The 18,935-nt window shown below is 41.7% G+C and overlaps 1 protein-coding gene across 9 annotated transcripts in view; it reads right to left on the bottom strand.

Moving 5' to 3' along the window:
* PHACTR1 (phosphatase and actin regulator 1) overlaps nucleotides 1–18,935 on the bottom strand; it is a 594,370-nt gene that overhangs the window by 110,397 nt on the left and 465,038 nt on the right. For all 9 annotated transcript variants that reach the window (XM_032141776.2, XM_032141777.2, XM_032141782.2 and 6 more), the window contains one exon: nucleotides 1,498–1,665. In XM_032141776.2, coding sequence (XP_031997667.1) covers nucleotides 1,498–1,665 — 168 coding nt within the window. The remainder of the gene's footprint in view (nucleotides 1–1,497; nucleotides 1,666–18,935) is intronic.

Below are 18,935 nucleotides of genomic sequence, written 5' to 3'. Positions count from 1 at the left end.
CAGGTTCTGGAGTGCCCGGTGCTGAGCAGCAGCCTCTCAGCCCAAATTCTGTAGTTTTAGCAACAGCATCCTGCCCCCACCAGCTCCTGTAAATTTTGACGAGGCAAAGGATGCTTTAAATCAACCTTTTAATCTTCCCCTTTCCTCTCTCTTCTTGCTCACCACAACTATAGTTTTCTTTTGTCAATTCCCCCATTTCTCTTTGCACTGCACTGGACCCGCCTCTTCCTTTCCTTCACGGGGGAACCCCTGACTGGCTTTCATGAAGAGCTGTCATTGGGTGGTGGCACACATCTTCCTACCATGCCGGTAGCTTGGCTGATGACAGATTGAAACTCTGTGATTCCGCTGGAATGACAGATTTTTACTATAACAATCAAATCTATCTGACTTCAATGTCACAAGGAAGCCTGGATTCTTTTAAAAAAGCACTGCTTTCATTGGGAAACCCTCCCTGGGGTGGGAGGGTGTAACCACACTGCATGTCCTCTCACCTCCCGCCACCGCCTCAGTGAGAAAGTCTGTAAGGGACTCCTCCCCTCCCCACCCTCCTTCCTCCTCCCTGATCAGGTGTTCTGTGCAGCACCAAAGCCCTGCAGAAAATCCTCATGAGCACTACATTCTTCTGTCTCAGGGACACTATTATTGTCAATGTGGCACACAGTGATGGAGCAATGACTCACCAGGTCCCATGATGAAGCATGGGAATTAACCCTGTGAAACCCTATCCCTGCTACCCTCCCACGTGACTGCCTGTGGATGTGGACTTTGTACATGATGGGCAGGAAGACCTTTCTATCTATACTCTGGATATTGCAAGAGGTTCCTTCTCCCAGACTCATCTCCTGACAAGTACCACTGCTCACTAGCTGTCAGGAGGGACCTATTTTGGGGCAAATTAGGACCACTCTGCAAACCTTCTGAGAGGATGAGTATTGGCCACTCAGCCACCTTTGGACCAAAGAAGGAGACGACAGTCAGATGGCATCAAAAATCAGCTATCAGCAGGATACAATTCAATCAGTAAATTATATACAATTTAAGAGACAATTAAATTAATTGACTATATCCAGTAAATTGACACAACTATTAACTGGCATACTGGGACTAAGACTAAACGACCTTTCAGACAGATGAATTAGATAGGTATCATATAGAAACGTAGGATTCCTCAGCTTTATCTTAACAGAGATGAATGTTAAAAAACAAAATAATAATATTTTAAATCATTAACGTTACAAAAATAAGCCATATCGCCTTTAAAGAGATTAAGGTAGTAAAGAGTTTTTTAAACACTGTAGGATAATAAGCATAAGTATATTCCATTTTAAAAAATACTCAGTATGTACTAAAAACTAATCTGTTTCACTAAATTTCCAGATCCTTATGCTCAGGATAGTCCAAAACAGAATTCCAAGTCCAGCCAGGCCAAAGATCCCTGGTGCCTGGCTGGACTTGGTGTCTGCGACCTGCTCTACAATCCTGCTGGGGCATTACCTGGCCCATCCATGATGTCTGACGGTTGGAGCACCTCATATGAACAGGGATCCCTGGGCATTGGGACTGGCTCCATTTCGGACAGGGCAGGCAGCGACAGCTGGCTGGAGCTCAGGGACTGCCCATTTTCTAGGGAGTCCTCTTCATTGGATAAGGAGAGTTCCCCATCTGTCAGAGAGAAAAGGAGATTGCAGAGTTAGACAATGTCTGCCTTTCAAGAAAGAGTGGCACTTACCACCTGCTGAGTCTAGATGCTGCTGAACAATCTTTATCAAGGTCACCCTCTAAAACCAACATCTGTTCTTTTGTTTTTAAGACACTTATTTGATCGTTAGAGATATGTTATCTAATCATCAGGGCAACCATTTCCAATGATCTTCAGCATTTTGCCTGTTTTCTCTCTGTCTTTCTATCCCGAATCCATCACATTTTCTGTGTATTATTATTATTATTTTTGAGACAGAGTTTCACTCTTGTTGCCCAGGCTGGAGTGCAATGGCATGATCTTGGCTCACTGTAACCTCCGCCTCCCGGGTTCAAGAGATTCTCCTGCCTCAGCCTCCTGAGTAGCTGGGATTACAGGCACGTGCCACCATGCCCGGCCAATTTTGTATTTTTATTAGAGATGGAGTTTCTCCATGTTGGTCAGGCTGGTCTCAAACTCCCAACCTCAGGTGATCCACCCACCTGGGCCTCCCAAAGTGCTGGGATTACAGGCATAAGCCACTGCACTCGGCCATTTTCTATGTATTTTTAAAAATAAAAAGTAAATTAAAATTATTTTTTTCTCATAATTTCTAAAAACTTGGGAAAAAACTCAGCAAGCCTCAGAGATTGGAAGACCAGGATTGGGAATTCCTACTTTAGGGAGCAAAGGGCTTCATGTCACTCAACAGGCACCAAGGTCCTGTTTTCTGTTTGCCTCCACCCTCGTCCAATTTCTCTACTTTGATAAAGGATTAGGACAGCTCTCATCTGCACCTAACAGGCTGCAGCCACTCAGCGATGCTGGGAAGGGCCAGAACTCTCCTGGTGCCAACCACCAATCATGCCACATAGTGCAGACTTTGATGTTGCTTAAAGCTCAGCAAAACAAGGACCACGGTGCAGGATCAAAGGCTCCCATACAATGGCCATTTGTCAAATCAAAATTCCCCCTGTGTGATTTCATCCTAGCCCAGGGGAGTCTTAGATAACTAGACATTAAAGTCAAATTAATTTTTAAAGAGAACTGAAAGCTGTTCCAGTGAGATGAATAAACACCAGATGAAAGACTCAGTTCTGCCAAGTCAGAAACAGAAACCAGCAGAGCAATTACCCAACTTAAAACCAGAAGCAAGATGACGACTCGTAGAAAAGAAGCAGTGAAGTGACTCCAAGGTGATTCTTGGTAAATAATCCTTTCCTTTTGCTATGTCCCACCTCTAGTTTAATTTTATAAATCAGTGATCTGTGGTGGCACAGAATCCCTCCATGGCCCACCCCCAATTAGAGTCCATCCAGTGAATACGTGTTTAACAGAGTAATCAACAAACCAACAGGCCTGAAATAGCATATGATTCAAGGGCATATGGTGTTTGACCTGAATCTTCTATAAGCATAGAAAAAATATGATGAATGCCAAAAAAAAAATCATCTGAAGCAGACAGTGTAAAGCACCAGCATTTGAAGAGTGTGTTGTTTTTTTTTCTTTTTTTAATTCCGCTTTTTTATATGCCCAAAATGGTAGTAAAAGTTATTATACTTGGGATCAATAATATGATGATTACTCATTAATAAGAAAGCAAAAGCAGTGCAGACTGTAAGCCCATGCAATGGAAATCACACAGATGAACTGGGAGTCTTTGGGATGGGAAAGGCTGAGCGTCAGTATGTCGCTATCCCATCATGGATGCTCCCCAGTCTTCTTAACGTGCCTTTACTTAACATGTTCAAACAGATGCCATGGGAAGTAGCTCTGTTTCAATTTTCCAGTTGGTGGACTAATGATGCAGCTGCAATTCAGCCTAACACATCTCTAGGAAACCACTTTGATTCTTGATGTTCCAAAGTATAATAAAAGTGCTGGACGAAACAACCAGAGGGGATGGAGGTCTCAGGGCTCTTGCCAAGTTCTGCTTCTTTGGGGGAAGGATGCAATCACATGATTGCCATACATTTTAACAGTTAAGAGTACCGTAGAAGCAACATTAGAAAGAAGAGATGCAAGTGTGGCTGGATGACTCTAGACTCTCTCCATGAATCCTGGGCTTGGCTAGTAACAGAGAAGCAATATTGCTTGCTCCTCTTGGGACATATTAACTATTGAAAAATTGGGCTCTCTATAGATTAAAAGTAATGTGGCTAAATCACAAACGCCCACACCACTTTGGAGAGGAAATAATCTTGGGAACTCCATTGTTATAATTGCTAAATACACATTTCCTTTGAAAAAGTAAAAACAGGAGAAGAAGGTGTAAGACACTGATCATACCACCACCCAACCTAATAGAAACGGTTTCCTCTTTTTGAACATGTTTTTCAAGATTGTAATCTTACTGTGTGCCAAATTTTGTGTCTTGCTTCCCCCATACTATAAGCATAACTATCATCTTAATGATTATACTGGATGACTATATATTGATATTTACTTGGCTAGCTCCCATTTGGTTGGTCACAAAGGGATAGACTTATGCTATTATGAAAAAAATGCAATGAGGACCATCATCTTGCATACAATTTTTCTGCAATTAGAATTCTCCCCCTTTAGGACAAATTCCAGTAAATGAAATTTTCATGTATTAATATTCCAATGTCTAGTGACACACATATGGATCCTGTGAAATTGTTTTATTAAAAGATTTTCCAATTTACACAATTAGAAGAAATGTACAGACCATACACATATTTTAGCTTTTGGCAATTTCTTCAACATTAATATTGATAACCATGTTCTGTCTATCTATCCATCTATCTATCTATCTCTATCTACTTATCTATCTACCTACCTACCTACCTATCTTCCCATCAACCACCCATTCGTCCATATATGTATATATGTATTTAGTAGAAAGAAATGAAAACCATTCAATAAGTACAAATTCATTATTAATATCATTTATGACCAAGATGGGTAGCAACAAAAGTAAAAACTATTTGACTTGGATTCATTTAAGGATGGAATAATACTGCCACTTTTAAGTAATATTTTAAATTTTTTATTATGTCATTTTCAAACAAACACACACACACACGAAACATTAATGTAATGGGCCGTATATACCCATCATTAATTAAGGAATTATCTGGGAATTCCTAATGCTTGGTAATTCCAAGTGTTACGAATTTGAAGACTAGTCTCTCCATGTCCTGCTAGTATTTATCAGTACTGGGTTTTTTGTTGTTGTTGCTGCTGTTTGAGACAGGGTCTCATTCTGTTGCCCAGGCTGGAGTGCAGTGGCATGAACATGGCTCACTGCAGCTTCCATCTCCCAGGCTCAAGCGATACTCTCACCTCAGCCCCCAGAGTAGCTGGGACCACAGGCCCACACCACCATGCCCCACTAATTTTTATATTTTTTGTAGAGACAGGGTTTTGCCATGTTGCGTTGCCCAGCCTGGTCTGGAACTCCTTGACTCAAGTGATCCATCCACCTCGGCCTCCCAAAGTGCTGGGATTACAGGTGTGAGCCACTGTGCCCAGTCTATCGATAATGTTTATTAGCATCTTTACCAGCATTAAAAAATTCACATTATTAAAAAAATCTCCCCAGGGAGAATGTAACTTGCCTCACCAAGGTGGGGCGTAGGCATTATCTGTATCCCCATCTAGCTAGGTCATCGCTATCTTGTTAGTGGGGATGAGACAGTGTTCACTGAGTGTTGGAAATTATGCTGATGTTTTACATAAACTTCTAAAGTTATCTGTGATAATGGCTTTGAAAAATGGTACACAATAACGTCCAATCATGAGCTGCTTCCTATTAGAATTAGTAAAATGCAAACAGCAGGAAGAAAGAAGGCAGGACGAGACATGGGTTAAGACAGTGGTTCTCAAACTGTAGCCGGCATAGCAACCCGCTGGAAGCTATTAAAACACAGATTGCTGGGCTCCACCCCCAGAGCTTCTGACCCAGTAGTTTCTGGGTGAGACCCAAGAATGTGCACATCTAACAAGTCCTTGGGTGATGTTAGTGCTCCTTTTGCTGGTCAGGGTTCCACACTTTGAGCAAACACTGAATTAAGGATAAAGAGTAAAGGAGCCGAGAAACTGCAGTGTAATTGTGCCTCATCCCGAAGAGGTTTAGGGCAGGAAATGCTGGCTGTGTGGCTAACGTGGGACAGAGAGCATGAGGAAGCAGGAAGTTGCATTGTCTAACCGTGGATCAGGAATATGAATTTGACACAAAGGACAATGGGGCTGCAGAGAGCAGAAGGATGAAGTGGAAAAGAAAAATGTGTTTCGGAGGCAGACACATCTAACAAGGTAGAAGCGGGTTACAGAAGCAGCAGAGAATAGTATGCAGACGTCAGTTTAGGTCAATGTCATGAGTCTTAAATCATGAGACATAGAAAGCAATGGATCTAAGATATAGAACTGGCCACCAAGATTGTGCCAGCCTTACTCGCCTCTTCTGGTGAAGCATAAGAAACAAAGATGTTAGGAGAGGCAAAGTTAACACCAAATCAGAGAGAACGAACAAACTCATTCAATCGACAAACACCTGTTGATGACAACACGCATCATCTACCAGAAACCTCCAATCCCTCACAACGACCTCATGGAGAAGCCAGAGGTTTGTTGTTAGCTCATTATGATACTTTTAGAAACAACTGCCCAGTAGGCTGCTGCCAGGGCCCTGGGGCTTACCCACACCCCAGCCTGCCACTCCTCCCATAAGTGAGGCATGAGCCAAACACCTCAAATGGATCTTGTCCAAGTGGCTTAAAAAAATGGTTTGTTGCTACATTATTGTTCTTTGTTTGGCTTTAGGGACACCCCCTGGTTTTGGGGTGATCAGTATCAACTTCTGCTCAATTACATTTTCTCAAAGCTCATGGTTAACCGAAGTTGTTTTTTATAGATGACTGTCATTATGGAGAATGGGTGACAGGAATTCTTTCAGGCTCTCATGGGTACCTATGTAACATGAGTTTTTGTTTAGAAATAGAAATATATATATATATACACACAACACACAAACAGACATACATCTATTTATTGGTGTGATTTTTTTTTTGAAGAGAGAGATAGAGAGTGTCTCGCTCTCAGGGTCTTGCTCCATCACCCAGCTGGAGTGCAGACTTTACCTCCTAGGTTCAAGGGATCCTCTCACTTCAGCCTCCCAAGTAGCTGGGACTACAGGTGCACACTACCATGCCTGGCTATTTTTTTTTTTTTTTTAAGAGATAAGGTCTTGCTATTTTGCCAAGGCTGGTCTTGAACTCCTAGGCTCAAGTGATCCTCCTGCCTCAGCCTCCCAAAGTGCTGAAATTACAGGAATGAGCCACCATGTCTGGTAAAATATTGTATGAAGGAAGGACATTTTGTTCTGAAAAGGCTCAGGGTTCAGGACCCTCCAGAGTTTAGGATTTTTAAAAGTGTCAACTCTAATTCTGAAACACAAAAGTACATTAATAAATGTAAGCTCACCACTAAATCTGATTTTCTATGATATGAATTATGGTTCATATTTTTGAAAACCCATGTTTAAAATGTATCTCTAGTGAGCTAAGAAATCCTTACTTAATAACCATTGAATATGACTATGAAGAATTGCTTTATATCTATATATTGAACCAATATGGCAATACATTTCACGCAGATCCAAAAACTAAAAATAAAACTTTAAAACCAGAATAAAAATGTACAAAAAACAGTAGAAACAAATATATATTTATTTATTTATTCAGGTTGTTCAAGAGGGAAGCCAGATGGACAGTTCTGACTTCCTTATAAAACTTTCTGATTTTTAATTTGCAAAAGGAAATGTTGTGCACCAAACAGAAGAACAAAAGCAGCACAATGGAAACATATGTGCTACACAGAACTAATAAAAGAACAAACTCTTCCAAGTAGGAAGAGTGTTTGTTCTGGTAAAGAAAAAAATCAAGTCCCAGGTGCCACTTGTAAAATGCATAACCTTGCTAGGAATTAGAGAAATGCAAATGAAATGACCATGTGAGTGACGTGGATGCATGAAATGTGTTTGAAATAATGTCAAGTACAAAAGCAGGAATGGAGGACAGTATGCACATGTGGATTACAATGACAGGAAAATGAAATATGTGTGCAGGTTGGCAAAACTCTGAACTGAATCTGGCATGATATAGAACTTAATGATCATTCACTTTTTTTCCCCTGCAAGATGCTTACATTTATTTTAAAAAATACAAAAAAATTGCATGCTGCCATGTTACATTAAAGCAATAATAGTTTGGTTAGAGGGGAAACCCATTCCTCATTCCTCTGGTTTCTACATGGAGACATTTTCCCCAGGGCTCCTGATGCTTGCCTACCCTCTTGCCCCTCTTAACTGCTGCCTCATTGCTGGGGTATAAGCACTGGCCCCTGTGTCTCCACTGGGGGAGCCAATCCATCCTTTCCCTCCTGCCCTGGACCCGTGTTGATTCCAGACTCAGACTTTCCCAGTTGGTGGGCTGATTTGACGTCAAGGCTAGGGGAGGAGCATGATCAGACCCATCAATGACTTCTTCCAGCCCAGCTTTTGCCAGTGATAAAGGAGATCCCCTACTTCGATCTCCCATTTGTCTTATTTCTCAGATGGTTCAGAAACTCAGAGACAGAAGATGGTTCGGCAATTCAGAGACAGAAGAAGAGTGCTAATAGAGGGTCCCTCAAATCCTTAACAGTCTGGAGACTCAAGGGAAGAGAATGCTTTTTCCGCCTCAGGTAAAAAGAAATTGAAGGAGGCATTGACAGGTGATAGAAAGGACGGTGTTAGAAACCATGCTCTCCTGGGGGGCCTGCTAACCTCAGTTTACAGAGATGTGCTGGTGAAAGCCTCTAATTTATTCTCAGGAGAGACAGGTGGGGTGAAGCGCAGCTGCAGTGGAAAGAAGCCCTGACTCAGAGCACAGGAAGAGCCCTGTTATCCTGGCCATCACTAGCTCGCAACAAGCCACTTAGCTTCTGGGGACCTTAGTGTCTGCCCCCTGAAAAGAAAAGGACTGTGTTGGATGATGCCTGACTTCCTTGCAGATCAAAGTATTCTCTGCATGAGGGCTGGAAGAGATGAGAAAAAATGCCCCCACCCAAACTTGCAAATCATCCTGAAATATCAGATGAGCCAACACAGCACAGCATTTTATATTCAGGTTTTCTTTTTCTTGTCTGACATACTGTTTAGACCTATTACAGCAAGAATTAGAAAGTAAATGAATGAATTTCTGCTTTACTGTTGGCTAAATAAAGTTTTATATTTTTATTTTTAAAAAACTTGTAAGTAAAGTTTTCACATAGATCTAGAAATCTGTGCTCTGCACAAAAAGCCTCTGTACACAGCAGAGAGACAGGGAGGAAGAAATGAAAGGAGAAAGAAACATTTCTGGAGTGTCTTCGGTGTCCAGCATTATGTTAGACTTTTTATATATGAGAGGAATAATAACAACCTCTGAAACAATATTTCAGAGAACTTACTATGTGCCAGGCTGTGTTTATTTTTCCCTCCCTCCCTTCCTTCCTTCCCTTCCTTCCTTTCCTTCCTTCCTTCCATCCATCCTATGAAGTTAGTACCAAAATCACTCTCATTGTTTAGAGAAAAGTGAACATTAGAAAGTTAAATAACTGTGTGAAGTCCCCAGCTCAGTAGATGCTGAGCTAGTACTATATGGTAAGAGAGAGGGAGGGGGAGAGAGAGAGAGTGTGTGTGTATGTGATTTAATTTAAAACGGCTTATTTGGAAATTTTAATTTCTTAAGGATGGCAAGAACAATATAGAATCCTTTATAAATAAGACATGTACTTGTCATTAACAAAACTCAAACTCTCTTAACTGTTAGTCCTTGTAGCAGAGAATAATGAACATCATGAAACCATGGCTACATTTATGCTTCCACTGTAAAGAAACATTATGTAAGTGAAGTGCCATGCGACATTTTTAGACCAAAAATGATAAGAAGAATTAGCTACACTGCATCTTTGTTGGTAATGCAAATGTGTTGAATTTACACATGCATGCTTGCAAAAATTCAAACACATTTTAATTTACTGATGATCACCTATGGCTATAGATAGCAAAATAAAGAAGTCGAGCCACCCTGCGTTAAAGCAAATAATTATCCTTGTGAAGACACAGAAGAGGAGCCTAATGCAAGCATATGCTAATTGCCTTTTCTCTCTGAGACAAGAGCTGCTGTTCAGCATGTTCTGTGTTCCCATTTTAGCTTCCCAGACATGCCCTTTGTGCATCTCAAATAGAGAGTCTAAGGTGCTTCCCACACAAGTGTCATTCTGGAGTTAGTGGTCCTAACATTAGTGAGGCTGAAATAGAGACTTCGTCTTATGTACTTTTTTGACATTGATATGTTTTCTATGTGAATAGAAAAAAAAAATCCACTCATTAAGGGGGCATAGCCATTGTTTTGTATCTCAGAGAGGTGTCATTTTAGCCACAAGATGCAGAGCTTTGAAAAAGCTTAATCCCAACAACCTTTTAAATCACGGCAATCGAAGCTACCAGTTGCCCTGATAGTCAGTAAAATGATGTGTTGGGTAACAGTTAAGTAAGTAATAACTTATCTAAGGATTTCCTCGATGGATTAAAAGCTCTAAGCCTAAGAAGCTGGAAATGTTTCTGTGGCATTTGTCAATCTCTGTCAGAGATATTTTCTCCAGTTTGCCTGAGTTTAGGGAGTTGGTGTCATTACATGGTGCCATAGTTGTCATTTTAAAGAATTTTAAATGTGGAGCATAGAAAGCAATATATTTTTATTAAATGTTGCCTATTTACTAATGAGTGTTACTATCTTCTGATGCTTGGGCGTTTAAAAAGACTTGATAGTCTTACTTGGAAGAAGAAAAAAACAAAAAACTATTTAAGTTGGTGCAAAAGTAATTGCAATTTTTGTCATTACTTTTCATTAAAGCTGCAATTACATTTGTACCAACCGAATACATTAGTTCTTTGGCACTTTTGGACTTTTCCAAGGGAGGAAAAGTCATTTCGTTTGTGTGTGTGTGTGTGTGTTTAAAAGTCTCTGTGCAGTGTCAGGATTTGAGGCAGACACTGCAGGGGTCTGTAGGACCAGGGAACCTATAATTTCAGAATCCACAAGTCAGAGAATCTTCCAGTTTTTTTACCCCTACCTGCAGCCAAGTCTTTGGATTAAGAATAAACCAGTATATATGCAAGAACAATCTTGCAAAAGCCGTGATGTTCTTTTCTGTCTCATGCAGGCATCTCACAAAATCCTTCTGAATCCAATTACCTTGAAAGTCTGCAAAATTTATTTTCATTCTCAGAATTTAATTGACTCTGTGTTACTTGGAGTGGATATTTTCACACAAGGAATTAAATGGTACCTGTTTTTGTACTCAAAGAATCATCTTGCTTTTTGTTATTGTGGTTATTGTTCTGAGTTTAATATCCTATTTTGATTTTAACAGGCTTTTCCTTCTTGCTGAGAAGCCTTTGCCTAAAACATTAAATAGGTGAGATGCAATGACTTCCCATCACAAAAGTGGCAAAGACATTGACCCTGGGTAGCTTGTTTCAGCTGCACTTCCCTGGAGCTGTTTCCTGCTGGATTTATTAGTATTTGCTGCCTCTGACTGCACCTCATGGTCAATAAACCATGGCTCATGTGGAGTCTGGGCTGCTTCCCCTGCCTTCAGCCTCCTGGTAACCTGAGCGCCTCATTACATGGAATTGTGTGGTGCCTGTCTCCCGGGTATGGTTATGGCTCCTCAGCAGTCTGCACTCCAAGTGCATTGGTTCTCAGATGATGTATCCTCATGAACTATCAGGGCTCTGACCACTATTTCCAAATAATGACTCTGGCTCCAAGGTTTGTAGCCGAAAGAGGAGTTACCACCTTGCTATTTCTGGGCATTTTGATATAAAAAATGCAACTGGGGCAGAGATTGAATATAAAATGAACAGAATGTCACAGTTTCTCTCCTACGGAATATGATAGTCTGAATCTCACAGTCAATCATTGTGCAAGGGGCCTCTTTCATCATTAATAGGGTAGCCCAACTGAGCCTAGCATCCAAGATTTTAGAAAAGGCTAGAGTTGGCCGGGCGTGGTGGCTCACAACTGTAACCCTAGCACTTTGGGAGGCCGAAGTGAGCAGATCACCTGAGGTCAGGAGTTCAAGACCAGACTGGCCAACATGGTGAAACCCTGTCTCTACTAAAAATACAAAAAACTAGCTGGGTGTGTTGGCGCATGCCTGTAATCCCAGCTACTTGGGAGGCTGAGGCAGGAGAATTGCTTGAACCCTGGAGGCAGAAGTTGCAGTGAGCCGAGATTGCGCCATTGCACTCCAGCCTGGGCAGCAAGAGTGAAACTCCATCTAAAAAAAAAAAAAAAATGGCTAGAGTTGGGAGAGGGAAGTTACAGGGGATGGCCATTTCAAAATTTGCACAGCTCTGTTTCTCTAGCTGGGCTCTCAAATAGGGCATTCACTGGACACATGTAGTGGTGTTCAAGTTCATTAAAATTGAATAAAATTCACAAAGCAGTTCCTCAATCAGAGTAACCACATTTTAAGTGCTCCACCACCACACGTAGCTAGAGGATACTGCATTGGCCAATGCAGATGACAGAACATTTCTGTTACTGTTGAAAGTTCTACCATACAGCACCGCTCAAGGTAGACTTGAAAATCACAACCGTGGGCCTTACATGTATGCAAAAGTCAATCCATTTCTGGAACAGAGAGGTTAATATGATGCTGCTACACTGATCTCCACCATAATGAGTGTCTGGCTCAGTGTACTGTAGTCCTATTGGAGAAATTGCAGTTGTGGGAAACCTGGAGTGCTGGGATGGGGGATGAGCTCCAGGGCACACATGGACAGTGGAAGCCCTGAGAGCAGTGAGACAGAACTACAGATGCAGATATGGCCCTTGGAGGAGTCCTGAGCCTTCAGTGGATCTCGGCTCTACCTGGGGTAGAGTGGGGACTGTGAAGAGGACTTGAGAAAAGCATGGAAGGAGAGCAGAAGAGCAGGGAGAGCAGGTGGCATGTGGAGACCATAGCTAACCTTGATCGAGTACCTGCTCTAAGCAGGTGACGACCTAACTTCCCACATTGGATTATGTCCTTTAAGCCCAAATGGGATTATGTCCTTTATGAGATGACAGGCAACGGCCAGAATGGAGTTGAAGAGTTCATCATTCCATGGGAGGATGGAATGATTCCCAGACTCTAGGAGGATCACCCGGTTGGTAACAGACTGCCTTCAATCAAGCAGGCTGGGGCCTGGGAATAGTGAGAAGGGATCAAAGGAAAGCATGGCCTTGCTGGCGGCAGCAGTCTAGGGTCCTGGGGTTATATTCAATCAGAAACCAGAGTCTAGAGAGATGAAAAGATGCCCTGTATCTTCCACAGACAGAACACGAGGGAGCCAGAACCAGAACGCCTGGCTCAGGACTCCTACAAGAGTACTGTTCTTTTAGACATTATGAGTGGGGTGGCGTGCCCCATTGACTTGTATAACTTTACACAAGTCTTGGGCAAAAGTATGAAATCTGGAACATTTTTCTAAGATATTTCCAGCTTTTCCTTCATCAGCTACTAGACTCCCAAAGTTTGGCTGGCTTTCCAGTTATAAAGGTCAATGCACATCAGTGGCTGGGGAGTAATAGAGCATTGGAAGGCCGGGGACACGTGGATGAGACATTGATGCCCACCATGCCCCACGTACCCTGCCCTGCCATGAGTTCACAGGAGGAGTCCAGGTAAGCAGTTAGAAAGGGTGGTTTCATGGTGGATATTCCAATATGAATTTACATTATGCAGCGGCACTCAGGGAGTTGACTGTACTTGCGATACTTAAGTTTATGGAAACATTTGTCAAAATTAGGGGAAAATATCTGATGGTTATCTGCCCCGGTTTTCATCTATGAGACATGAGGGTAATCCTGAAAAACCTTTGGTGCAAAATTTTCTTGCTGTCATCAAGACACCAAGAAGATATAGCCTTCGTTTGTTCCCTGTACACTGTGGTATACGCATGTGATGCAGGAATTACTGTAGCCATCTTGTCACCACGAGGAGTTACAGCCAGAGGATGGCATTCATTAGCTGATGAATGAACCAGCCCTGGAGCTGCCCTACAATTGGACTTTATTATGTGAGTTTCATTCTTTCACGCAATAAATATGAAATGAGCACCAACAAATGCTAAGACTGTTCGAGGCATTTGGGATACCTTAGAGGACAAACATACAAAAATTATTAGCCTGCAGACTTTCTAAATTTGCTTATTGTTTCAGGCTCTTTAACCTTTTTATTACCTGCATCCTGAGCATCTTAACTTACACCCTGCTGCCTGCATATTGGCTACACAGGTAACTGAAGAATCTATATAATAGCATAAATGTAATCAAAAGGGCACTTTTATTCCTGATCTTTTTCTCATTCCTTATTTAATGTGTCTGCATTTGACAGTGTGGGCCATTTTGTCCCCAGCTGAGCAACAGTCTCTTGCCTTGGCTTCCATAATGCTACACATTTTCGGTTGACCTCCTATTTTTTGACCACTTCTTAGTTTTTGAGGGTCCTTCTTACTCCTAGATCATTTTTTTACTCTTCAAACATTAAATGTGGGGTTCCATGGAGTTTTCTATCAGGGCCACCTTATTTTCCTACTCTACATTCTCTCTGAGAAATACCATCAATTTACATGACTGCAGGATGTATACACTGACCAGTCCAAACCATCCCCAGCCCAGCCCAGATCTCCCTTGAGTTTCATGTCTGTATATTTAGTGGTCTACTTAGATATTTGGATATCTGAGACTCAATGGGGACACATCATCACAATGCTTTGTGTCCTAAACTCACTTCTCTTGGGATCCCAGCTCAGGGAATGGTCTACCCAGTGGCCCACGCCCAAGTCCTGAGTCTCAGCACTGCCTACTCCCTTTCCTCACTTCCCCAAATGTAAGTGGTCACAGGGCCCTTTCGACCTCACCTCCTAGAACTCTCCAGTCTGTCCTCTCTTTTTCCCCATGCTTACTACCCTTTTCCCCACTACCCACCATCACATCATCTGAATCCCAGCAGCAGTCAGCTAGCTGGTATCCCTGATTCATGTCTTGCCCTCCTTGCAAGTCAGTCTCCCTGCAGGCAGTGTGATGAGGCTGCAAATCTGATTATGTGGAAAACCCTCCCAAAGCACCTCACTGTTCTCAAGACGAAGAATAAACAATGAACATAACTTTCCAGCCCGCATGATCTGCCCTGACTCCCCCTTTCCTTACAGACATGCTGGGCACTCTTACCCCTTCTCTTCATTTATTCCTGACTCCGTGCCTCCAACTGTACTGGTCCTTTGGCTTGTAACATTCCCTTACCCCTCCTATCTTCTCTAGCATGATTCTTACCCTGCACAGTTCCTCTAAGATACCGCTCCTTCCAAGATGTCTTCCCTAAGTCCCCAGACCTGGGTGGGTGATGCTTCCATGTGCATCTGAAAATCCTATCCTTTCTCCATGGTAACTGCCAAGCGGCCTAAACCCGTCACCAGGACTGTAAGTTCTATTAGCCAGAGATGCCTGGTTTGGCCTTCCTAGTATTCCTGGTGCCCGGGATGGTGCCTGAAACACAACAGGTACTCACAGATATATAATGAATGAATACATTTATGTGGAATGCTTATTACAATAATAATTATTATTTCATGAATTCTTTAGGCTCAGGATAGTGGTTTCCTGAGAGAACAGTGTTGCTTAAGAGAATTGTTATCACAATTGCTCTTTATTCTTATTGTTTAAACCACTTTCCATCTGTCTGAATTTAACACCTTTACATTTTAAAAGGTGGATTTTGTTTAAAGAGCAAGTCCGAGTAAATGTACTGTATTAAGTGCTTGGGTGCCACACAAATGATTACAGGTTGTCGATGCTGAAAGTGAACACTCTTTTCATTTTCACATGGTTACTCCAAATCACAGCTTTCAGAAAATGCCATTTCTAGGTGAGACACCAGAAACAGCTAAAAATGTGACAAACAACAGTGCCTGGTAAAGGTTGTGAAATGCATTTCCTATAAACGTCAAGATTTAAAAGTCTATGCACCTGGAATACCAGATAAACTATGGCATTTAAGAAGGCTCAAGTCTACATTTGTCTTCTCTAATACAGAGGAGAAGTTTTATTTTTATTTTTAAAATATGATGACCTTTTAATTTAAATATTGGGCTTTTTCATCTTGAACGTCAGAAGAGGAAAAATGCAATCCCCTGTGTAAAACAGTTGTCCATTTCGGGAAGCTTCTGTTTGTGTTTATAATTAAAAATAACACCTTCCAACCTGATTAAGGTTGCTCCAACCTGATTAAGGAAGAAAACATACCTCAATGCACTTTATTACTTGCTGTGGCAGGTTATCTCTAATTTCCAGCACACAATGGAAAGCAATGGTGCTCACTGGCATACTGTCAGTTTTATTCTTTCCTTGCAGGATACGTGCCCTCCTTATCTCTTTTCCCCTCCCTGTGGGATTACCTCTTCCCCCAGGTCTAGGTAGGACTGCAGTGGAAACTACTAGGTGAGCTGTGGCAGCTTCAGTGATCTCACGGCAGGCTGCCACATTTAGGGCGTGGAATTGTCTAACATGCAGGGAAAATGTCATTTCATCGGATGGTAGAGAAGTGGTCTTCTTTTCCCTCCCCATCCTCCCAATAAAAGATACATCCACGTGAATGAAACATACCCATTACCATACAAAGCGAGTGACACTGTGATAGAATTGAGGCTTCATAGAGAAATTCAGGGATGGAAATAGCACAATCACCACTGTTATCCCTAACATTCTACAAATACACCATCATGTTTATTTGTAGAGATTACTTGCAACAGCCAGTAATAGCAATATTTATTAAGATTCTCAGACAACCAATGTGCATAGCTTTCCTGTGTCCCTGTAAATCCCACATGAAGAACATATGATCTCAGCAGGGGTTTTAAGAGTTCACACTCACTGGCTGTGACTTAGGTTACATCAATAACCTTTCTGGGCTTCAGCTGCTTCCTGCCTACATTGGAATAATCAGTAGCTAGCCAGGTGACTTCTTGAGATCCTCGCCAAGTGTGAGAAATATTATCACTATTTTACTAATGGCCAAACAATATACAGTTGCCCCTTGAATGACACGGGTTTGAGCTGCATAGGTCCATTCATATGTGGATTTTTTTCAACCAAGCACAGAATGAAAAACCTGTGTTTGGAGGGCTGATGTTCTGTATACATGGGTTTCACAGGGCTGACTCTGAGACTGGAGGATGTGCGAAATTTGGTACAGGTGGTTCTGGAACCAGTCCCTTGCGTATACCTTGGGATGACTCTACTATTGACTGACATTGCTATATTTTTCCCATACCACTTAAAGACACTATCTGAAAGTAGGGCATTTGGCATCCATGTATACAAATACATACATAATATAATATTACCTATTTAAATAACTGGCAATAAAGTTTTATGGACCATAAAACTGAATAACTAAGGTGGGATCAGTGTTCTTAGTATTCTGGAATTCGCCGGTGCAGTGAATAAACCAAGTCATGTGAACATGCAGAAGTTACCTCATGCCTGCATTCACTGCTTTCTATTAGCATTTGCTGAACATCAATTTTGTCTCAGGCACTGCTATAGACACTTGGGCTACAAGAGGGAACAAATTAGATGAAGACCCCTGCCCTGCTTGGTGGAGCTTATGAAGTGAGGAGAGATGGGCAAGAAAAAATTAACATGATAAGTACATAATTTACAGGCGTCTGAAGGTGGAAGGTGATAAGAGATAGAAGAAAAAAGGAAGAAGGAGGGTAAGGGGTCTAAGAACTTAGAGAAGGCGGCAGCAATTTTAAACTTGGTGGTTGCAGAGTAAGCTTCACTGAGAAGGTGACACCTCAGCCAAGGCTGGAAAGAGGAGCCAGCCAACTGGATATCTGCGGGAAGAGGCTTCTGGAAGACGGCGCAGCCAACGCAAACCTCAAGGGCCAGGAAGCAGGGCTGAAGTGGCACCAGGGAAAGGGAGATTGTAGGAGGGATGAAGAGAGTAAAAACAACAGTTAGGGGTTGGAGGGCAGATCATGCAGGGCTTTAGGCTGTTGTAGAAGCCTGGAATTTCTGAGTGAAATGTGGAGCCACTGCAGGCTTTGAGCAGGCAGTGACATGCTCTGATTTACTGGGTAATGAGAGAGAAGCAAATGCCACAGGGAGGCCTTCATTGAAAAGAAACATCCCAGGGCAATCTGAAGAACTTAAGGGCTCATGAATGAAGTTACAAGTTGCCTTAAAGTCATAGTAGGACCAAGTTTCAGAACCTGGGTGCCCATGCCCCTGTTTGAGCCACTCGGTCACTTCATTTAGGTCTCTGTGAAAATATCACCTCCTGGAAGAGGTCCTCCATGATTGCATTGACCTAAAATCACAACCCCCTCCCCTTCGCTTGACTTTATTTCCTTATCCTGCTGCTTCATTTTTCTTCAGAGTGCTCATCACTCCTTGGCAACAAATACTATATGTATTATTTCCTATTTTTGAGTAGAAGGTAAACTCTGAAATGGTAAGATTTTGCAATTTTGGTTATCACTGTAGCTCCACACCAAGGCAACTCCTTGGCACAGAGGGAGCACCTGGTGCCAATTTGTCGAATGAATAAATACATGCATAGCCCAGGAGCCAAGGAGAACTTTGTTTAATTAAACTTTGTTTAGTTTGTTTAAATTAAGTTCAAATTTAAGCAAATAGGCATAAGATTTAGGAATAAATGAAAATAAACTGCCGAACTACAGATTATTTTACACCATTAATTGGTTTAACATTTTTACTATTCATAGTGTTGGCAGTTCATCTTAACATTTAAGTTGTGTTCTTTACAAAACAATCATATTATAGAAAATCGGGAAAATGAGGAAAAAAGAACCTACAATTTTCTGTCCGTGCTACCATCACAACTAACATAATTTAAAATTTCTTTTTATGTGGTTTTCAAAGTGTGCTGCATTCTTACCTGGCCTCAATATATCTAGAGATCAAACTATTTCCTTTGATTTTAAAACTTTTATCTAAATCTCTGGATTGTAAAATTATGTGATTCAATATGGAAGCCAATAATAAAAAAAAGCTGTTGAATAACTATGCTCTTCTTGTCTAACACACTCTGTTAAATGAGGAATCTCTGTGCCGGTTCAGTCGACATTTGAGATTATTTTTCTTAGACCCAAGCTCTCATTTTGCCTGAATTAAATTCATTGACC

Source organism: Hylobates moloch, unplaced genomic scaffold, assembly GCF_009828535.3.
Source record: "Hylobates moloch isolate HMO894 unplaced genomic scaffold, HMol_V3 SCAFFOLD_20, whole genome shotgun sequence".
Taxonomy (NCBI): Eukaryota; Metazoa; Chordata; class Mammalia; order Primates; family Hylobatidae; genus Hylobates; species Hylobates moloch.
Note: the sequence above shows the minus strand (reverse complement) of the source record. Positions and strands in the feature narration are given on the sequence as shown.